General features: G+C 42.7%; 1 protein-coding gene across 4 annotated transcripts in view; it reads left to right on the forward strand.

Annotated features, from left to right (window-relative positions):
• Window positions 1-21,155, forward strand: part of ERG (ETS transcription factor ERG) — a 156,456-nt gene that overhangs the window by 35,110 nt on the left and 100,191 nt on the right. For all 4 annotated transcript variants that reach the window (XM_052794529.1, XM_052794528.1, XM_052794527.1 and 1 more), the window contains exon 2: window positions 6,025-6,112. In XM_052794529.1, coding sequence (XP_052650489.1) covers window positions 6,074-6,112 — 39 coding nt within the window. In that variant the 5' untranslated portion in view covers window positions 6,025-6,073. The remainder of the gene's footprint in view (window positions 1-6,024; window positions 6,113-21,155) is intronic.

Genomic DNA, 21,155 nt, shown 5'->3' on the forward strand with positions numbered 1-21,155 from the left:
AAAAGCTTTAAGCCCACGTCATGCAGCTCTGCTATGTAATAGCTTACTGTCAATATTGGCCCTGGGTTGGAAGAGTTGTATTTCATCACAGTCTGCTCATCGGAGCCCTGGTTTACAAATGCTGAATTATAAACGTTCCTGTGACTTCAGTTCTGGGCCTTTCTTCACTACATACTACTCGGTTTTGCTCTTTGAGCCACTTCCCCCCAGAAACACGTCTGCAGTGCAGGGTGGGCCATGGTCTGCTTCAGCCCCCGGGAGGGCTGCTGCCCTCAGGCTCTCGGCAAACCTCGGGTGCTGGCGGGACCTGACTCCGGCTGCTCACCTGGCTCTACAGTACCTTCTTCTAAACCTGGAAGTGTTAGAGGAGGGGAGGCATAAGCTTACAGTACCATGTTGTGCAAGAAGCTTATTGTTTTGTTTAGCAGTTTCCAAACTGCATGCTTGTAACGATCTTGTGCTCCTGAGTTTTGCACATATCAGCTAAGGCAGAGTGGGTGAATGTCTTGTCTGCTTCAGATAGTGTCAAAAGTCCAGTTTATTTGAGTGGATGAGGATTTCACCTCTTCTCTTCTTAGTCCTTTTAAAGGACTTAATTTGAAGAACTTAAGAACTTAATGTAATAACTTAATTTCAATAAAGCCCTATGATATGAATAAAGCAGCAGCAGCACTAGGGGAATGATTGCACACTGGTTTTCAGTTGGTGGTCCTTGCAGCTCCTCAGATCTGTAGACTACTTCTGAAGTACAGCAAGCCTAAATTTGGCTTAAATTTGCTGTACAAAGGGCTACCACCATAACTGGAATGATCTTAGGTGTCCACGAATCACAGAAAGGCTGAAAACCACACATAGGGCATTCATCTACCAAAGAAGTGGAGCTCTAAGCTACAGGAGCTTCCACTGTTTCTACACACCATTGAGAGCAGGTTTACAGTCCTTATGCCTTTTGAATATCCCAAACTTTCTCTTCTTTACACACTGTCTCACCAGTGCTGGTAGCACCCAGATGCATAAAAAGAGATTTCCTGAAAAAACAGTCCAGAAATGGATGTCTCAAAAGTTCTCCAACAGCTGAAAAACATCAGTTCTTATAAAATATGTGACAAGTACAGTTGCATGACAGTGTGAGGGGGTCTGAAAGTCCTGCTGGCACTCACTTGGGATAGTCTGCATAACTGTTCAGGGATTCACCTCCTGTGAGTAATGATAAAACATCCTAAAGTTATGCTGGTAGAAATTTGGTGCAATGCCACTCTGTATTATTCATCGTACCGGAGTGTGTGTCTGTATCTGTGTGTGTGCAAATCTCCAGTGCTGTGTGCCATTCATAGCTCTTCATGCTGACATTCACATGTTTGTAAAGTGAAGGCTCTTACCGTCCCAGCGGTGGTGATACAGGGCTCTTTGGGGAGAGCCGCTGTCCTGTGGGCAGAGCTTTGGTGCTGCTCTCCTGTGCAGCCTGTGCTTGGGGTAATCATTCAGTATCGTCCTTGCTTTCACTGTACCAGGAATCTGGCCCAGCAATTCTGGCATCTCATTTGCCGTTGATAAAGCAGCCCTTCATTATCTGGTATTGGCTACTCATCGTGGCTGTATTTTTAATATTATTCCCTTTGCAGATAAGTACTTTGGGCCACATTCATCCCTGGCAGAACAGCAGCGCGGACCATGTTTCTTTATTTGCTGCAGCCAAGCTCTGCTCCGCGTGGGCGTCACTTTGCTAGGAGTTTGGCCTGGAGCCTTTTTCCGTCAGTTTTGCTGACTGCCTGGTCATGCTCTCTCGCAGCACTTTAGTGCGGGGTGTAGAACACATTGGGAGGAACCTGCTGGTTTTTTTAGGTGAGCATAGCATGCCAAATTACGGAAAAGGGACCTACGTTCCTGTCTGCAAGGTAACATGAGTGTGAAAATGTACGAGAGGGGTGCATACTGCCCCCCATATAGAGAGGACGTTCAGCCTCTCAGTAATTTGGCGGTATATGTGTACATTAAAAAGTCTAATCCTTTTGATACAACTATAAAAAGGAAAAACAATGTAATCACATCTGGTGAACTCTAGAGCTGTACATAATTCTGCAACCCTTTGATGTATTTACATAACTCGAAAAATGCGGGTTGCATGCATGCGTGCACAGAAAGACAACAGACTCCATAGCTGATCTGTCTCCTCCTGTGTGGGGTAGCACAGGCATACCCAGGTCTGGCTGCTTTCTTCATACAATAACGTGGTTTTATCTTGATATTTTAATCTGTCCTGAACATCAGAGGGGAATTTGTGTGGTGAGCAACATTGCTACTTTTTAACTCTTGCTGTTGTTCTCGTATGATGCTTTGGATGCATCAGGGGTTGGAAACCAGTACCAAAAGCCAGATCCTGTCGTGAGTATTTAATGCTGCCCACAGCCTGATGCCAGCTATCCTCTTTTCTTGGGGATGTGGGCAGGGCATGTGAGCCTGGTGTACTGTCCCAGCAGTCTCCTGCCTGTCCTCTGGTGTCTTCTGTCCCAGGGCCCTTGGGGCATGCTCACTACATGCTCTGTCCCCCATACATAACTAAAATACAGCTTCTTTTTGTTTGGTGGGTGCCCGTTGGTTGCGGGGTGGGAGTGCATGTGCATGCCAGCTCCACTGAGAAGCCGTTGCTTCCCCGTCCATGCTGCACCACAGCCCCACAGCAGCTCTGTAGCTCCGGTTGGGCGACCAGACACCCACAGTCCCACTGGTTACACTGACCCAGTGAATGATTATTTGTTTCATGTGGCGGGAAGGCTTCCTGTTACGCGACAGGGCCTTTTTCCATTTCAGTCGTATGATGGACTTGCGGCTGGCCACGTGTCAGCAGAAGCTGCAGGGTCCATCCCTTGGGTGCTGCCAGAAGGACTGCTGCTGCTGTCTCTCCGCTCTCCGACGCCCTGCGAGGTGGGGTGCCACGGGGACCTGTACCGCTAAATCAGGATTAATGAAAGCTAGTCTTGACTCAGGACGCTGAGAACTATAAGAAAACCTGCTCTGTGGCTGCAAATACATCCTTCCAGGGTTAAACCCTAAAGCAGGAAGGCACTTAAGCAAGCACTTAACTTTCAGTTTGTGTTATGATTTCCTTGTTTCAGTTTCCTGAATAGAGATGTCTCCCTAAACCAGGCTTTAGTGTCATTTTGGCTCTTACATTAGAGTCATACTAGCCAGGGGATGCAGGGCAAAACCTACAGCCACGTGCAGACCCTGTGACAGACTGTCAAGCACAAACATGACCAGCATGAAATTTGGGATGGGGGTGGAGGAGGTTCTGGCAATAAATACCATCTGGTTCAGCAAGTTAGTACCAGATGTCGGGAAGCTTCCAATTCCAGCCAGTAAAGGTGGAGCTGAAATAATTAAAATTATATTTCTGTTTGGAAAAAGCAAGGAAAACTATCTCGGCTTTTTTAACAACGATTTCCAGAAGTAGAAAGACAAAAGTCATGTCTTTTGCAAACTAGGACATGTTCCACTTTAGAGTAGCTATAAATGAATATCCAGGTGAGAAGGAGAACACGCTGCCAAAGGTCGAGTTTGAAGCAGAATTTCCCCTTTTAGGATCACCACTACACAGCAGTACGGGGGAAAAGTCGAATGGCCAGAACAGTTGCATATGCATCTTTCCAACTCATATTGGCTAACATTTGCTTGTCTTTGATTCCCATACCATGTGGTGTAGAGTTGGCAACTGGTTTGCAAATGTTCTCCGTCATCTTCTCTTCTATAAAGAATCCGTTTTCTTGGGGAAAAGATGTGATATGAATGGGCCTGGCATAGTTCAAACAACTTCTCTTAAACCCCAATAGCTTCAAGCAAGTCTGAGCTCTGAAAGAAATTCCAGAGCGACACGGAGCATTTCTGGAATGGAGTCCACACCTCTGAGCTCAACACGCGCTTCCTAAGCGCAAAATCCTGCTTCTGTCGGGTGAACCACCCAGATGGCGAGAGCTCAGGAGAGGCAGAAATCCCTGCACCGCTGTCAGGCGTTTCCAGCTCAGCGGCTCTCTGAGCCGGAGCAGGCTGGGCGAGCTGGGGTCCTGCGTGCTCCGTCTCCACCACAATGCGAGGTGGCACGCAGCTGGTCCTGGGCGGGTGACAGGCTCAGGGCAGGGGACAAGCAGCATTTCTGGGGGACAAAGAGGGGCAGAGGTACCCAGCTCTGTAAGGAGCGTCGGAGCCCCTTCTCTTTGTCTAGGTGGTGTTGGAAGTTGCTTCCCAAACTGTATGTAAACCCAGCTCTCTTCTGAAACCTGGGTTAACCAAGTAAAATACGTGGGTAGGGAGGAGAGATGCAGTGCATACTTGCACGCTGAGCAAAGACATCAGGGAGACAGAAATAAACACCGCTGCAGCACAAGTCCCCTCTTTCCTGGGTAGGCTTCTTTGCTGGGGGTGAGGTACCGTTATGGCAACACAGTGATGAAAGTATGCAAACTGTGAAAACATGATCTAACGCTGGGTTCAAAATGTTTTTCTGTTCAGTTTAAATAAAATTTAGTAGTTTCCAAATTCTGTGTATGATGTTTCAAAAGCTTAAAATACAAATCCCATAAATCCAATGAATAATGTGGTGGGCGTGGATTTACTGGGGAAGGGAGGAAGGAAACTGAAAGGCATGTCAGTGCTGTTAGTGTTTCTATATGACTTAAATCTGAACGACATCGCTGTTGAAAGTTTGCTTTTATCAAAACAAGTGTCTGTTGCTTTTAAAGATATTTAAGTTCTGTGGAAGGAAAAATCTTCACTTAAAACCATTACATCGGTATCCCATTTGATCATCCAGGGATAGCTGAGGAAGGTGTACAAAATGGGAATTTGGCTTGTTTTGGGGTTTCTCCAATAGACCATTGAATTAAAAGTACATCATTTTCATGGATTTAAAGAGGGACAAAGCTGGCTCCTTTAAGTAGTAAGGGGGAAATGTACTAAGATCTAAATGGTGCTATCTTTAATTGCACTGTGTAGTACCACACTTTATAAATGGTTCCCTTACATCATGAGGACTGCTTCTGGGGCAAGCTGCAACTCAGTGTTAGTCAGTCTATCAACATTTCTCCTGAGTAAATAGGTAAAAGTTATCTGCAATTTGATTTGCAAGTTAGTGTAGATGTGGGAACAGATAACGAAATTAAAAAAAGCCAATGCTGAGGAAAAAGATTTTTTTTTTCTGATAGTGCCTTGCTGCTTTAAAAGATGAAAGAAGTTCAATGTCATGGGCAAAAGGAAACCTCTTGTGTGAGAAATGGGAATTTCCAGGCTTTTAGGGAGAATGGAGAAAAAAACCAGATTACTTTAAATGACATTCATGTTCCTACATTTTTCCACATCTTCTAGTTTTCTGACTTATCGATCCCAATTTATTAGCAGTTATTTGATGTTCTTGTTACTGAGCAGTACTTCACATTATTTACGTTATATATTGTTATTATTTTAAATTGTTTTAATGGTCCCCCACCACCCGCACAAGCAGACAAATGCACCCCGCCTGCCCCAACCCCTCTGTACTTTATTACCAGACATGGATAAGGGATCCCAGAAGATCCATGCTCTAAAGTGCTGTTAATTGAGTGGCTGGACCAGATTTGCAGCTCTTGTAAATGGGCACAACTTCAGTGAAATGATACTTATTTATATCAGCTCCAGATCTGTCCCAATCCTGCTGTATGATTCTAAATTGGGAAGAAGGGGTTGTGGAAATCCCTGATACCTTGGGTGAATAATGGGGCTGTGCAGGACAGACCACATCCCAGAGTCCTTATTTTGGGAAAATGGTCCTTTATAGAAAAAGGCCAATTTTCCACGAGAATTTCAGGGCTGACTGTTTTCTCCTGTATGAAACAGACTGTATGGAAACAGAAATGTCTTAGAGCTTCAACTGTACTGGTTCTCAAGGAGGTCTGGGGAAGGAAAGATGCTTATCAGTCTATAAAAAGGTAAGAGATTTCTATTGAAAATAAACTTTTATAATATAATCATATGACTTTTGTTTCTTTGGTTATGCAGCTGCCTTGGGATCTGAGCTCCTGGTAAACACGTTGGCCTGTTAAAGGACATGATTCAGACTGTCCCAGATCCAGCAGCTCACATCAAGGTTAGTTTCCTGTTTATTGTGAGTCCTCAGATGTTTTCAGTGTGATAAAATTAAAGAATATGTATACATACTGCAGGTTTTCTTGCATGTTTATAAATTGTGCTGCTGCACAACACTGGCTCTTTTATTCCTCAATATTTATATGCTATTGTGCGAGTCAGTGCTGCAGTCTTTGTTGCTGACACCTGTACTGATGTGCTCTGACGTATGTGGTTATTTTGATGATAATTTTTTCTAAGATTAAAACCCCTTGATTGGCCTTTAATATTTGGTATGCTTGATAAAATACACCTACTTGAAAAATACTGAATTCATATATCCGCAGTTCTGCTCCATGAAAGCCAGTGGCATGCATTAAGTTAACTGGAGAAGGAAAATGAGCATAATGCAAAAAATCAAAGCCAAAGAAACATCCCATTGAAAAGATTCAGTGCATAGTGCTATGCAAGTCGTACGACTGTAGACATTGAACTGTGCTGCTGCCTTAAAAACAACATTGTTTTGCTACATTTCAAAAGCTGTTGTACTGTTTTTACTTTATTGTTACTATTATTACTATTGCTATTGTTACTGTGTCTCATCTTTTTCACTGAAGACTAGGAACCTGCTAGACTTGGCAGGTGTAGCTGATGATGTGTTGCTGAGAACAAGACATTTTTGGGCATAGCACATAAACAACAACAGCATCTCAGCCTCACAAACTGGCTGATTTGGGGGAAACTCTATTTCTGCCTCACTATTTCATCATCTAGAGGTTTTGTTTGGAAACAGTTTCCTGACTGCTTCTAGAAAAGAACAGTAATTCTCTTTTGCAAGGTAAAAAGACACTCATATAGCAGTGTGTCACGTGGAAAAAGCCTGCTGATCCTTATATACAATAATACGATGAAACTGCATACTTCCATTCACATGGATTTTGCTGTCTGAAAATACTGCTTGTGTAATAAGATTGCTGTAATCAAAGAAATAGATCAGTTGTGCTAAGCAGGTTGTAAGTGAAAAGTTTTCTTTTATTCTTTCTGACTGCCTGTCTGTCTGTCTGTCTTTCTGTCTTTCCTTGAAGTTACATTTTCTACAATTTATTTCATGGAGTTTCTTCTCAGTTGACTGCTATCTACCAGTCAGCAGTTCTCTATAGAAAAGCTTCATTTTTCAGCTTGTTTTTAACTGAATAAAAATGAAATATTATTTTAAACAACTCACTTTTCCTGTTAAAAGGCAGTGAATGAAAGAAGCTCTCTATATAGCTCCCTGCAGCGTTTTTGGATTGTGTTTAGATACTAGAATGACTGGCAGTAGTGTGAGAGCTTGTCCCTTCCCTCTCTCCAAGTTTTCCAAATCCCAGCACTTTCAGTGGTGGTTTTTATGAAAAGACCAGAAAAACACCACCACCATAAGCAGTCTCGCCTTAACATGTCTCATCACCTGGATTTCAACCCGTAAGACTTCAAAAATTGTAAGGGGGTTTAGTACCTCTTCATGCTGTTTAAGTGTCCGCAGTGCCAGAAATAACATTAAGAAGAACTTGGTTTCATGCTTTCTGCCAAAACTGGTATCTGAAGCAGGTTTTTTAACCATGGGAGTTAGCGTTTGAGAGGGCAAGGCTGGGTATGCATGCATCTTATTACAGGACGTAAAAGAGAGCTGCATAAAAATCTCTGTAATTATGTGTTCAAGGGAACCCGTAGGAGCCTGTTTTCAGCAGAACAGCATGCAGAAGTCGCTGTTACATTGGAAAAGGGTGTGAGGAAGGCAATTACTTTAATACTGTGTTTGGGATAGGAAAGCTAGCCAACTAGACATCAAATCCTTCACGTTTCTGTTTATGTCATTAGGATCTGCTTTGGTCTAAACACATTCTTCAGAAAGCTGCCAGAGATGCTCTGTTCATTTAGACTTTAAAAGTGGATGGATGTAACTACATTCTTAAAAATAAGCTATGAGAAAGTATGGCACATGGGATGTGGGAAAGACTATTTGGTGTGATGGTCTTTTCTGGTGAGGTAGAAGGGACAAATTGGGTTCATTACAGTCATCCTTGATATGTTGGTTTTGTTTAGTTAACTGTGCTCTGTCAGGTAGGTCACATGGTATTGTTTATTTTATTTTTTTTGAATAAGCAGACACAGCCTCATTCATGTGCATTTAGAGCTGTAACTTTGAAGATCACTTACTAGGAAGTGTCTGAATTATTAAGATTTGACAGATTTTACGATTTAAGTTTTCTGCCTGAACATGTGCAGAAAATTAATGTGAAAGATAAATGAATATGGCAATATGAATATTCAGAGACATCTTTTTTGCAGAAAGGGTGATTTCATTTGCATTATGTGAGTTTTTATGTGTGCTATTTTAAAATCTGCCTTTCCCGCTACCAGGAGAAAATGTAACCAATCTCAAAGCTCTTGTGCTCCATTCCTGAATGAGAAATGGTAAGAGCCGTATTCCAGCACCCAGGCAGATCCTGTCCAATTTTGGGAATGTTTTGAAAGTCTTAATGTGTGCTTCCTCATTTTGTTTAGGCAGCTCTATTCCACAGCTACCAAAGATTAGGCTTTACATTTTTTCAGCTTGGATGAAGCATCTGTAATTGATATGGTGAACCTGTGTTCCTGTTGCTCCCTAATGCCTAGTTTCACCTGAGTCACAGCCTTGTGTTTTGCCCAAGCGTAAAGGAAAGAAACATTTGATGGGGACAAGAAAAAGGATGTATATGTTCAGACCTTTAGTTCCAGTTCAGTAAAATATGTGGAATTTTGAACCTGATCTTTGAGCAGTTCCACACACTTTTAGTGCCAGTGAGAGGGCTGAAATAAGTAAGACTACTCGCGTCGATAAATTTGAGTGTGTGCCCAGTGGTTTGTGGGATCAGCACCCTAGTTTAACAAGGTTTGCTATTGCTAAAGGCTTAAAATAGTGCTATTAGTTTGTATTAGTGGCAAACTGTTAAGAAAATAAGTGTGTGTTTGATTTAAAGCAAGAAAATGATTTCTTGCTCTCCAGTATCCCTAATTAGAATGAAGAAATTATTTTTGGACAGTCATTTGGGCAGTTTTTGATAGTTGCAAGGGCTTCGGTACAAGGCACTCACATTTATACCAAGGTTTGTGTATTCCCTCACTCTTCCAGAAGAGGTTTTCTCTAACAAGTCTGCACACTGGAGAGGAGTTTGTAGACAGGACTCTGCAACCAACTCTGTCCTCACCTCTTACCCTGCCCATGCCACTGAAAGGGGCTGTCATTTTTATTGAGTGCTATAAAATTTTTGATGTTAATCATAATATTAAGGAAGATTTTTGTCTATGCTGTCAGGCGATCAAGGTCCTTTTGTCACCAATAGAAGTTTTCAAACACAGCAAAAGTGGATCTCTGATTCTATGTCCACTAAGGGTCACTTCTAGAAAATGCACCATTTTTGCTGCCTTTCTAAACTAGGTGTTGCATGAATGTGCTGAATACAGTTTTCACCAGGAAGCTGAGCCTTTGTCAGTCTGAACTATTTTGCTTTAGGTAGTTTGCCATTTGAGAGGTACATAAGGATCTAGCTGCTTAGACTGCTATTAAATAGAACGACTTAAGAAGAGTTGTATCTCATCAAACCCAAAAGAAAGGTTAGAGATGTTTTCAAGAAGTCAGTGGCTAGGTTGTCACTTTGTATGGGCAAGACTAACTGTCATTTACACACATGTTTTAATGTGATTTTTTTGTTGTTCTATTATTCATTAAACTCTAGTTCTTATAACAGTAGTCACAGAAACACTGTGTGAATGCTACCCGAGATTTGCATATTTTGTTTTTAGTGATGTGTGCTTTGTGAATACTGACCATTCAATAAAACTTGTATTTTTTTAAGGGTTAAATTCTGCTTTCAGCAGCCTCATTTGCAAAGATCAAATGCTTGTTTGTCTTTACTTAGCCTGTGCCATTACTGCGAGGGGATTTTGTGGAACCAATTCTCAGGAATTGAGAAGTGAATTCTCAGGAATTGAGAAGTGAAGTGGCCTTCACTGTGAGAGGAAGAGTAGAGCGTATGGCTTATAGGTAAAGAAATGAATGCATTTATCAGGAATGGAGTCTAACCTGGGGTAAATGGGTATAGTTTTCATTGACACAAGCGTGATTTATGCTGGTGGAAGATTTGGTCTGTGTATATTTGGGTGGTCTGATTTTTCTGTTCCTTGGTGATGATTTTGAGATCTGGGATGACATAACTGAAGAGACAGGTGAATGGCAGCAGCTGAACAGAGGTGCTTGTGAATTGCATAGCTGCCTTTTGTCTTGTAGAAGTTGAAAAATGGGGACACTTTACATCCCAGATAGCTTAATCAAAGAGGACATTTTTTATAAAAGTTCTCGAAGGGCATCAAACACTTTAAGCCAAATTGAGCTGGTCTGTGTCCGTACAACCTCATTTGTTCTGTGGATGTAACTAGAGGTTGTTGCCTCTGAATCTATCAAATTGAGGTTACCAAATCTGAAAGCTGTATCTAATATTACAATGAAGGACAAGCTGGTTTCTCAGAAGAAACAGAAGAATTACTCCACAGCTGTTTCTGAAAATTACTTCTGAATTTAGCATTTATGTGCCTAGGCTATGAATTAGGTGGCACATGCACATTTCCATGCACAGCATCCCATATTGTCATTGGAAGTATTACAAAACCTGATCTCAGAGCTCCTTTGTTGGCCAAAGAAATATGTTGGATTTCAAATTGTGGTGGTGTAGAGATGCTGCTGGATGTACTTAATCTGTTGTGTTATGGTTAAATCTGATTTTTTTTAACTGGTATTATTCATTAGGGAGCATATTCTGGGTCTGATATAATCTGTTATTTTTCCTGGAATTGTGGAGTCTCTAAATAGGATCCAAGACTTCATTATGCTGAGAGTTTTGTATGCATAATACAGTCTCTGCCTGAATGGGCAAGGGGAACAAGAAGGGAAGGAGGACAGAATTACTATTATCCTCCAGGATAAGGAGGATAAAGCCAGGCTTTTCCTCCCACCTCTTTTTAGGGTCTTGACTAAGCTAGGAGCCTAGTCTTTGTGGATTCTTTGCATTGCTAAAGCACTTCTTTCATTGCTTACAAAATGATATTTGGGCAGCTCAGCTACAAGTGAGAGCGTGGAAATCTGAGCCAAAGGTACAAAGAGCTTTGCCCAAAGTCACATGTGAAGTAAGCTAATGGCAGACACATTGCAGCATGGTTGAGTAGGTGATCCATATGAAGCATATAATACTACTGTATCACAGTATGTCACCACTGGAGTCAATTTGATAACATACTCCCATCCTATCCAGAAAATATGGAATAACTGCTCCTGATAGTTGTTGGCTAATGAGCCAAGCCTCCCACAGGTATGAATCGGTGATGACCCCATGGACATACTGCCTGCAATGGCCTCTAGCTGTGAGACGGTGCCTTTAGCCCCAGCACACAGAGGTGAACAAGCTACTGTGGGTTATCCGGGCTGCAAACTTGCTGCCTGACAGCTGCTCCGGGATAACTGCTGCATGCAGGCTCTCATCTTGTGGGTTACAAATGTCCCTCAGTGACAGATGTGAAAAAACATCAGTATCAGCAGTCCCCGAAGCTGCCGTTGCTGAGTAGCTGTAAGTCCCATCCCCTTTGCTTACCCCTCACTGTGTACTTCATTCATTATTCTGGCAAAACTTTAAAAGCTCTTCCCCTGCTTTTGTACTGACAGGGTAACACCACTGTTTCAATTTCACTATGCTTCTTGCTGATTATGCTAGCTGGATCACAGTTGCTAAATCTTGTTTGAACAATAGCCATGGTTTACACTGGGTTCTCATAAAAATAAAGGAACTGAGTTTGTCATGAATGTGGGTGACACTCCTCCGTACCAGCGCTCATTCAGCAAGCCCCCAAAGTGCCAGGCTTAAAATCTGGTGTGTTGTTTCCATCCTCTGTCATCATACGTCATTTACCTGTAATAATGCCAGAATCACTACTGTATTTGAAAGCTAGAATCTCCTTACATGCAGAAATTGTGATTTACTTCTCAGAAGTTTTGAATTCTGGATTGTAACCAAATGATTGCCATAGAGTTTACATGGGTAAATTTTTATTTTCTTTTTTTTTTTCCTTTTCTCTTGAACTCTACCTCCTTCTCTCTGCCTGAGCAAATGCCTCCTTCCTAAAGGAAAAGGGAGATAATGGCTTCTGTGTACTATAATTGATGAACTTTCAGCAATTCGGAGCGAATCCAAGATTGCTGCCAACAGCCAGATGGAAAACAGTGTTAATGACATGTTCAAAGAAAAGTATGTTATTTTGATAGGGGATGGTCTAGAGACTTTCATCTCTATTGTTCTGGGGACTAATGGCATGGATAATTCCTTAAGTGAGGCCATTTTTAAACAAAAATTATCTTTTTCATAAGCAGGAAAGAGCAAACGAAAGAGTACCAAATGCATTTTCAATGCTCTGGCTGATATATATGCTTTACACTAACCCTTTGTAATGTGGAGTCAGATGTGTTCAAATCTCTTTTCTGCAGTCTGCCAGATGGTTAAAAGTCTGGATGTTTCTGCTGCTGATGGGTAGAAATCATAAAATGGATGGTCCTGAAAACTAGAGCTAGGGCGGTAAGCTGAGGGTGGGGAAAAGTTGCAACAAGAAGTTGGGAAGGACAGACTGGGACAGGAACAAAAAACGGGACAAAAAGCCTTTGGGGAAACTGGGAAAAAAGATTCCTCTCCTTCCTCTTCCTCCCCTCTAGAGCCTGGAGTGGGATGGAGGGCTCCCAGATCGTAGGCTTGTTTTGCTGCCTGTAGATCTCTCTCAAGCTCACTGCCAAAGTAGGTGTCTCCTACTTCTTAGGTCCCAGCCATCCCGGCAGATGGGGCCAGCAACTCCACTAGCCCAGGTGTCCATGCTGTGTTTCATGCCTCCAAGGCCGTGCCTTTTGCATGTGGCTGCAGTGAAAGCACTGAAGGGATGGGGTGCAAGAAAGTCTGCCTTGGGGGGGCTCCACCAGCATGATGCCTGGGCAGCCTTGGGACTCCGAGAGGCTGTAATGACAGTCTCCTCCTTCCTTGACAAGTGGTTACAGAAGCCACCTGCCCAGGACTATCCTCACACAAATATACAGTGCAAATGCTAAAGATGTGCAGAGATTATCTCCCAGTGAGTCAGAGATTACTGTTTAATGTACATTGGATTTGCATTTTACCTTGATCTGGCCACAAATACCTTTAACCTTTCTTGAGAGATTATTCCCCGTGACTCATTGTCATGCAGCATTTCCTCATAGGCAGCCACCGTGCTCCCCTCTTTGACCAGCCTTTGTATATCTGCTCTCTACAGATCCAAACTCTAATTTCACACTGCTTTTGCTCCTCTTCACCTTCTTAAAGAGGGAGATTTATAGGGAGAGCTCAGGGGAGGTTGCCAAGTATCCCACAGCCTGTCCGCATTAGTTCTGGTCACAGTCCGTTTCAGGTGATGGGGGCCAGGCAGCCTTCCCCCCATCACCACTGCAGCTGCATCCAGCCCTGCTGTCAGCTATACTCGTTGCATGAATCACCACGTTGTTATCCTTCTGGTAACACCTCCTAGAGCTGGAAGGCATACTCCAAGGGCTGTTGCTCCTGCAGCCCACAGAGAGGGCAAGATGCTTCCCTTGGGCTTGGTGACGTGTTTCCTCTGCACGTGATGTTAAAAAATTAATCTCTTCTCTCTCACACTCTCCCTCCTTTCTCTCTTCCCCTCTGCCCTTCATTTGGATCTCATATTGCATACTTGTACTGACAACTGTCCTCCTTAAATCTGAAATCTTACTTCATTATTTCCTACCCATGTTCTAATCTCTTCAAGACTCTTTTGGACTATTTCAGCAGTCCTGTTGGTGTCCCAAAGTTGACTTTAGGGTGTAGTATCTTTTGCTGATGTGCTGTTTAATCCCCTTCTTTAGATTATTAATACAGACATTACCTCATAAACAGTTACGGGTGTTTGATTAGATACCTTCCACCAACTTGCTATTTTATCGTTTGCCATAAGTCTTTGCCCGTTATTCTGTAGGACATTTTGAGACTCTCAGTGTTCTTTCTCAAGCCAATTCAAATTCTTGTTGTGAAAAATATTTCTTCTTTGGCTCAAGTTAGTAGCCAGTATTTGGGTATTTCCAGGCATGTGTCATTAGAAAGAGAAACTGATTCTATACCATAGGTGTATTCTTGGTGCAATTTTGTTTTTTTATTGAAAATACGCATCCTGTCCTTTCTGCCCTAGAAGAACAGAAAGGATGACAGGACCACTGCTGTCCCCCTAAGTTCCCATGTCTGTCTTGCCAGTGAGCCCTGTAGAGCTACAGTGTGCTCACTTCACTACCAGGTCCTGCTCAGAAATGCAGCTTTTTGCTGCCTAATAACCTGCAAAACCCAAATGTTACCCTCCAGATTTACAACACGGTTAAACTCAGCTAATGTGGTTGAGTTTTACTGTATTACATCCCCTACATCCCTACGCCAGTACTTCTGTTGCTTCCAGAGGGTTTTTTGTGACACGAAAGGGATCAATTTCTTCTGCTGCTGAGGCCTGAAAAGAGTGTTTGGCATGTGCATTATATATTTCATATTGTCTGTGATTACCTTGGATCAAAGATAAACTTGCTGGCAGTCATTATCACCTCCTTGCAGAGCTGCAAAAGTTTGGTAGGACACTGTAACCTGCTATTTCAAATCCAGCAAAGTAGTGCTCAAAAGGAGGTAGATAAATCTGCAGTGTGCTGTGAGTCTTCCAGGATGAGCTGACATAATTATTTGTCCATATTACCTTGGTCATATATAGAGATTTTCCAGGAACCCAGAAACCTGGCAGATGTCAGGGTAGTGAATAACATGGGAGGAATCCTGCAAACATGAGAAATCCTGTGTCCAGGACAGCCAGCCCTCAGGGTGAGCACTGCCTGCGCTTCTCGGATAGGTGTCAGAAGGAGGATATTGCGGTACGTAGCTTAAATCAATGGTAATCTCACTGCATCAGAGATCTGAACACACACCAAATGTTGTTGCCACTGCCCCTAAGGTAACAGCTGGGAATAGGAGATGGAGCTTTGTTCCCAAACACGTAGCCTTGTTTACCTCTGTGTTTTATGTTTTCTGCTCTGTCGCAGGGCCCGGCATTGTGAACAGTAACACTCACTTCATGCCCTGCAGGGAGGAAAAATGGAGTAATATGGGATAACTTTAAAATGGCAAATGATCAGGGAGAACCTGAGGAAGTGCCAGATGAGATGCTCACCTAACTTTAGCTGCTTTTGGTTGGTATTTGGTTTAGGCAGTTTCTGGGTCCCCCGTTTAGAGAATGGGGAGAGATCTAAATTAGGAAGGCGTGAATTCATAGAATTGTAGAATGATTTGGGTTGGAAGGGACCTTAAAGGTCATCTAGTTCCAACCCCCCTGCCATGGGCAGGGACACCTTCCACTAGACCAGGTTGCTCAAAGCTCCATCCAACCTGGCCTTGAACGCTTCCAGGGATGGGGCATCCACAACTTCTCTGGGCAACCTATTCCTTGGGAAGTGCCTATGTCTTTCTGCTGTTTACACAGAGGCTCTAGAGTAGTTACATTAAGGACAGGGGGACTGGTAGGTGGCTCTTCATTAGATGGACTGAATCCCATCTTACATGGAATATCCTCAGTATATAACACACAACTAGCGATACACCCAAGCCTTTTCCAAACAAGCTAGCGCCAAATCCAAAAGCAATATAATCACATCAGGATGACATTTTACAGAAGTGTAGTAGTCCTTTGGAAAGCAGGGAGTAGACGGCAGGCTGTGCAGGAGCAGCCATGTCCCAAACCTGAGTCTGAATGTCGGGCAGGAGATTTGCACAGCAGAACCGCAGCTCATGTCTGAAGACACTTGGGGCCCAGTCCTTGCTGCCTTGTCAGCAGGAGACAGGCTAAGCCACCTTCCTCCCAGCCTCCAAGCTTCCTTGCAAAGGAACCTGTGTAGGTGAGCAGGCAGAGACCTGTAGGGCCCTCCTGTAGGACCTCTCCACAGAGAAGATCTGGGGACAAGGGCTGCAGAGCACAGCGTGCTGTGTGGCATGGACCCAGCTGGCACACGTGTCCAGGTCTGGGACAGCAGAGATTCCCTGCCCAACATTTACACTAAGAGGCCCTCAAAATGAACTCAGAATAAACAAAAAAAATGTTGAAAACTTGAAGTGGAGGCCAACTGAGAATTCAAATTCATTCAGTTAGAGAAATTAAAGGAAGCCACATACTCCTTAGTTACAGCTTCAGAAAATCTTCCCAATTCTCTCCGAGTTGTCCCAGAACTGCAACCAGTCAGCTAATGGCACATGAGCCATCGCAGAGACCTTATTAACTCAGACAGAGGAAAATATACTTTTAGTTATTACATGCTAATAAAGCACAAACTAAACAAATTTAGGCATCAGAAGCAATTATATCATTAAACATTTAACTGCAAGATTGATTTTTAAATTGCTAATAATTCAAACCAAAACATGCACGCAAAGAGGAAGGGAGAGGAAGGTAATTTTAACAATTGAATCTAATCAGTGCCTCAGTACAAATGTGTGGCTATAAATGTCAAAATACATAAGATCTGATGCAAGAACAGAAGTGGAACCAGAATGGATGAGCATTCCTCACTTCCTCACTTGACCAGATTCCTCTAATTGGGAGGAAGTTAAACACATGGAGTGCGGGAACTTTGTGAGCTCGGTTATCTCCAGAGCTCTCTTTAGATACCCGTCAATGTTCCTGAGCAGCCTTTCAAAATCGGCAGGAAGCAGTGAACTGAGGCACGAATTTCAGGCTCGGCCTCGTGCTTGCATGAGCCCTTCCACATTCTACTGCTGTTGCCTGCAAAGGAGGATAAGCTGGATCCTTACCAAACCGAGAGGGCTGCTGTGAGGGATGGCTCCCCACAAAAGGAATGGAGAGATTCCCCTCCTCATCTGAAAAAACCTGTTTTCTGTTGCTCTTCAAATTGCATTGGAAGGAAGGGAGAGACTGTCGTGGGCTGCAGCAGAAGGTGGGTTTGAAGAGGATCAGTGCTGTTGGGGTGCAGCAGGGTGGGACGGTCTCTCGGTTGCAGAGTTGTATTTGTTTTCGCAGTGTATGGCAGGGCTGCTCCCTTTGAAAAAGTATAAATCTTAATCAAATAAAACTGATGTGCTGCCATATTTACCCATCTCACTGGTTGTCCTACATCATGTTTTAGCATATAAGTTACATGACAGAGTTATCCAGGGGTTGCCAGCTGACACAGAAACAAACCCTCATGTTAAATTGCCTGCAGATGTCCTCTTCCAACTCCTGTAAGGAACTTCTACCAGTTCTCTCTCCCTCTTTTTTTTTTTTTTTTTTTGTGTGTGTGTGTGTTAAATAAAAGCAGCAGAAGAGGGGGAAAACAATCTCAGTTGAATCTCTGTGCTAGTGCCTCTGTTTGCAGGACAGGAAGCCTTAAGAAGACAATGCAATTTATAGGCAAGCGCAACAAAAAACCCTATAAGGATTTCTATGAACTTTAGTGGACCAAATGAGTTGTGGTTGTTTTTAAGACTGAAGCTGACTGAATAATGCCAAGTCTATTGCTGCTAAGGTGGGCTTTTCAGAAGATTCAGACCTGAGGAGGTGAGAAGATCTTTATGTTCTGTCAGCTCTAATTTATTTGATACTAGAATTTATGGCTTAGAGTTTTGACTAGACATCCTTTTGTTTTGATATTGATCTAAAGAAATCAGGGTTTTATCCGATGGACTTAAGTTCTTGTTCTGTTTGGCAGAAATTGCCAAGTAAGATTGTGACATTCTTGAAAACATTCATTGTTTTCATTGACATAATTAGGAATTTTTGTTTTGTTTTTGTTTTCATTGTATGAATTTACTGAAGTTTGTGAACTTTTTGCCTGGCTGTCCCCCTTGGTTGGGGAAATCACAGAATATTGTTTCTTTTTCCTGGCTGGAGGAGTATGGGCTATTTATGCATAGTTTTAAAATATGCTTTCTGTTAAAATACACTTACATGTTCCTCTTTGCAATGTGATATTTCTGGATGATCAGTCTAGCCAAAAGCAATTGCAAAAGGTTAGTGGAGAGCAGAGCTCCCATTTAGACACCTACATGAAATACCGGCCCTTCAAAAGTTGTGAGTGCCAAACAACTCCCACTTGGAACAATGGAAGCTGGTGAGTGCCGACAGCTTCCGAAAATCTGGCCTCACACGGCTTCAAAAGAGATTGATGCTAGCAAGTCCAGCAAACTGTTTTTTCCTGTACTTGCTTGGCTCTGCGTGGAGAATATTAGCTGCACTTGAATTGTGCTCAGCAGTTGCAGGTAATGCACTAAGAGGAAGGTTCCTCCTGGGAAGGTGGAGTTCCAGGTGGGTCGGTAGGCAGGCAGGTAGCTAGGTGGGCAGGCAGCTTTTTGCCAGGCTTGCTTCGGTCAGAAGCGTCGAACTTTGCTAGGCAGGTAGAAGGAAAGCCCTGGAGAGCTACCTCTGTAACTCCCCCACGTGGATCTTTTTTCAGTAAAAAAACAAAAGTAGTTTCCCCAGTTGTCTTAAACTGTTTCGGAAGTGACAGAAACAAAACCAGAAAAGGCCACTCTGACATTACTGAAATAGGGATGTCCAGATGGGAAATTATAGTAATATAACTCTTGCATTCAAACTGCACGTCCTGTGTAACTTCCATGTGTGGGCAAAGGAGAAAAATTTGCTCTCTGGAGCTACACATGCGCTTCTTTCTTTTGATTAAGCCTGGAACACTTTTCTCTTCCCTCCTGTGATGATGGAGTGAGGTCCGCAGGAAAAGCAGGATTAGAAATTAATGTTTTGGGAGCTTTATTTGCAAACTAAGTTATCTTTGTGGTTTTCTGAAATGTTTTTTTTAATTCTGTTGATCGCAAATCACCAGCCTTTTTTTTAACAGTAAAGCAGATCTTTCAAATACACAACAACAGGACTGTGCTAAAGTAAGGAAAGATTAATTCTGAAAATCAAATAATGAGTTTCGGTTGTTGTTGCTTTTTAGACCTGGTAAACAGGTTGGGGACCAATATGCTTGCAAATGACCTAAGTCTTCCTTTCCAGTGGTGATCCGTATTCTTTTGAAAAGCTAATAAAAGTGGTGTATGAAAGAAATTCCTGGGGCACTGCAGAACTCACCCTCCTAGGGAGAGAGCCAGATGTGCCGGTTAATAACCTAGCAAGCATTCAAAGCCAGGGCAGTAACCGCTTGGTATCACCTAAGCCAGACGTTCTGTGTCGATGCAAGGCAATATTGCATACTGGTCACATTCGCAGCAGAGAGCTGGAAGACATGTGCAGTCTTATTAAAGGAAGAAAAAAAAAGGAAAAGAAAAGGAGGGGACAGGGAGAAGGAGAGGGAGACAATGTGTCTGTCCTGAGAAGCAGCAAAGTAGCAGACACACTCCTCCACATGTGCGTAGTCTGTCAGCCTGGATTCTGTTATCCAGATGTTGGGGTGGATCCTATGGCAGGGACCACGAAGGAAAAGGCTTTTAAAAGAAATCATATTTCAGTAGTGAAATTAATGTTACCAGATTTTTCAAATGCAATCAGTAGTGTCATTTTTTCAGAATGCTTTAGTAAAATAACAAATTCTAGATTTAATGCTTTTTACAGAATTACTTGGCAGTGCTTCTTCCAAACACAAGCGTACGTGTGTGAAACTTGTCAATGGCTTTTAGAACCAAGATGCCTTAGAGTAAACAGCATGTTAAAATTGTTCTCAAACCAGTCCTACTGAACTGAAAATTGTGGAGGGGTTCCCAAAGTCTGATGGGCCTTTCTCAAGGCCCCACCCCTCAGCATCAAATCATTTGAGAGCTTTGGCCATCACATCAAAATGGTGCTTATGCATAACAAAAACTTATATATTTGCAGTGGCAATCAGAATACATCAGCATCAAATAAGATTTTTAAAAAATCCCAAATTTACTTTCCCAGGCGCAGCAGAAAAATAAATTACTTATGGCATTTTTGGTATATTTGTAACTTGAAACTGATGGCTTCATGTTACTGGGCATAACGTGTGCAGCATATAAACAAACACTACACAAAAAGACAAGTCCCAGCTTTGTCTTTCTGACACTTTGCCTCTGTGACCGGGATCCCACAACGAACGCCACATGTGTATTTCTGCTGAGTTTGTGTTTACGTTGAGCTCAGCTCAGCCTTGTGCTGATCTTGCCCATGCATGGCAGGATCAGGGCATCTGATGGGAAACTGGGGTGTGGTGATAGGAGACGATGTGCGTGCCTGACCAGCCACGGTCATCAGAAGGGGAAAGGGAGAGCATCTGTGAATAAACATTTATTTGAATGTGTTAAACAATGTGGTTGTTGTTCTTGCCTGTAAATTTTTGATGAGGCCTCAGGAATGCAACATTTACGTAAAAAGATGGTGATATGCAAATGTTACTAAACCTCATATTCATGACTGATAACGAGTCACTGCTTTCAGCTATCGCAGAAAGCAGAATGTGGGTACATGAAAACTTGAAGAGTGGAGTTGTGATTATGTTGCAAATAGAAACAAGGGAATTTTATATCAATATTAGTACAGTGCACTTTGGAAGCAGTCTGGATGTTTTCATACATAATTATGGCTTCAGTAAAATTGTAAATTTATAGAGACAGCTGGTGTATCTTTTCCCATGTTGGAACAGTATCAGCTGAGTAGGTCTTGTGAGAAATCTCAGTTTGTAGTTTTGGTAAAAGCCAGACTCACAGATGGAGATTTCTTTGTGGCATTTCACCATTGGATATGGTCTTGACTCTGCTGTGAATCTCAAAAGTCAGTGGATCTCTGCAGTTCAGTTTTGCATCTGTCACACAAAGTTCATGGGGAGGTGCAGCACCACCTAACCGGGGTGAAGAAAAATAATATTTTCCTTCCTGATACAGCCAGGGTGTAGCTCTGAGTGCCCGGCAGAGATAACGAAGCTAGTCAAGGATGGGCCAGCTTTGGTGCTGCCCACAGCAGAGGCACACTGGCGTGACGCT

The sequence above is a fragment of the Harpia harpyja genome, chromosome 8 (genome assembly GCF_026419915.1).
Source record: "Harpia harpyja isolate bHarHar1 chromosome 8, bHarHar1 primary haplotype, whole genome shotgun sequence".
NCBI classification, from domain to species: domain Eukaryota; kingdom Metazoa; phylum Chordata; class Aves; order Accipitriformes; family Accipitridae; genus Harpia; species Harpia harpyja.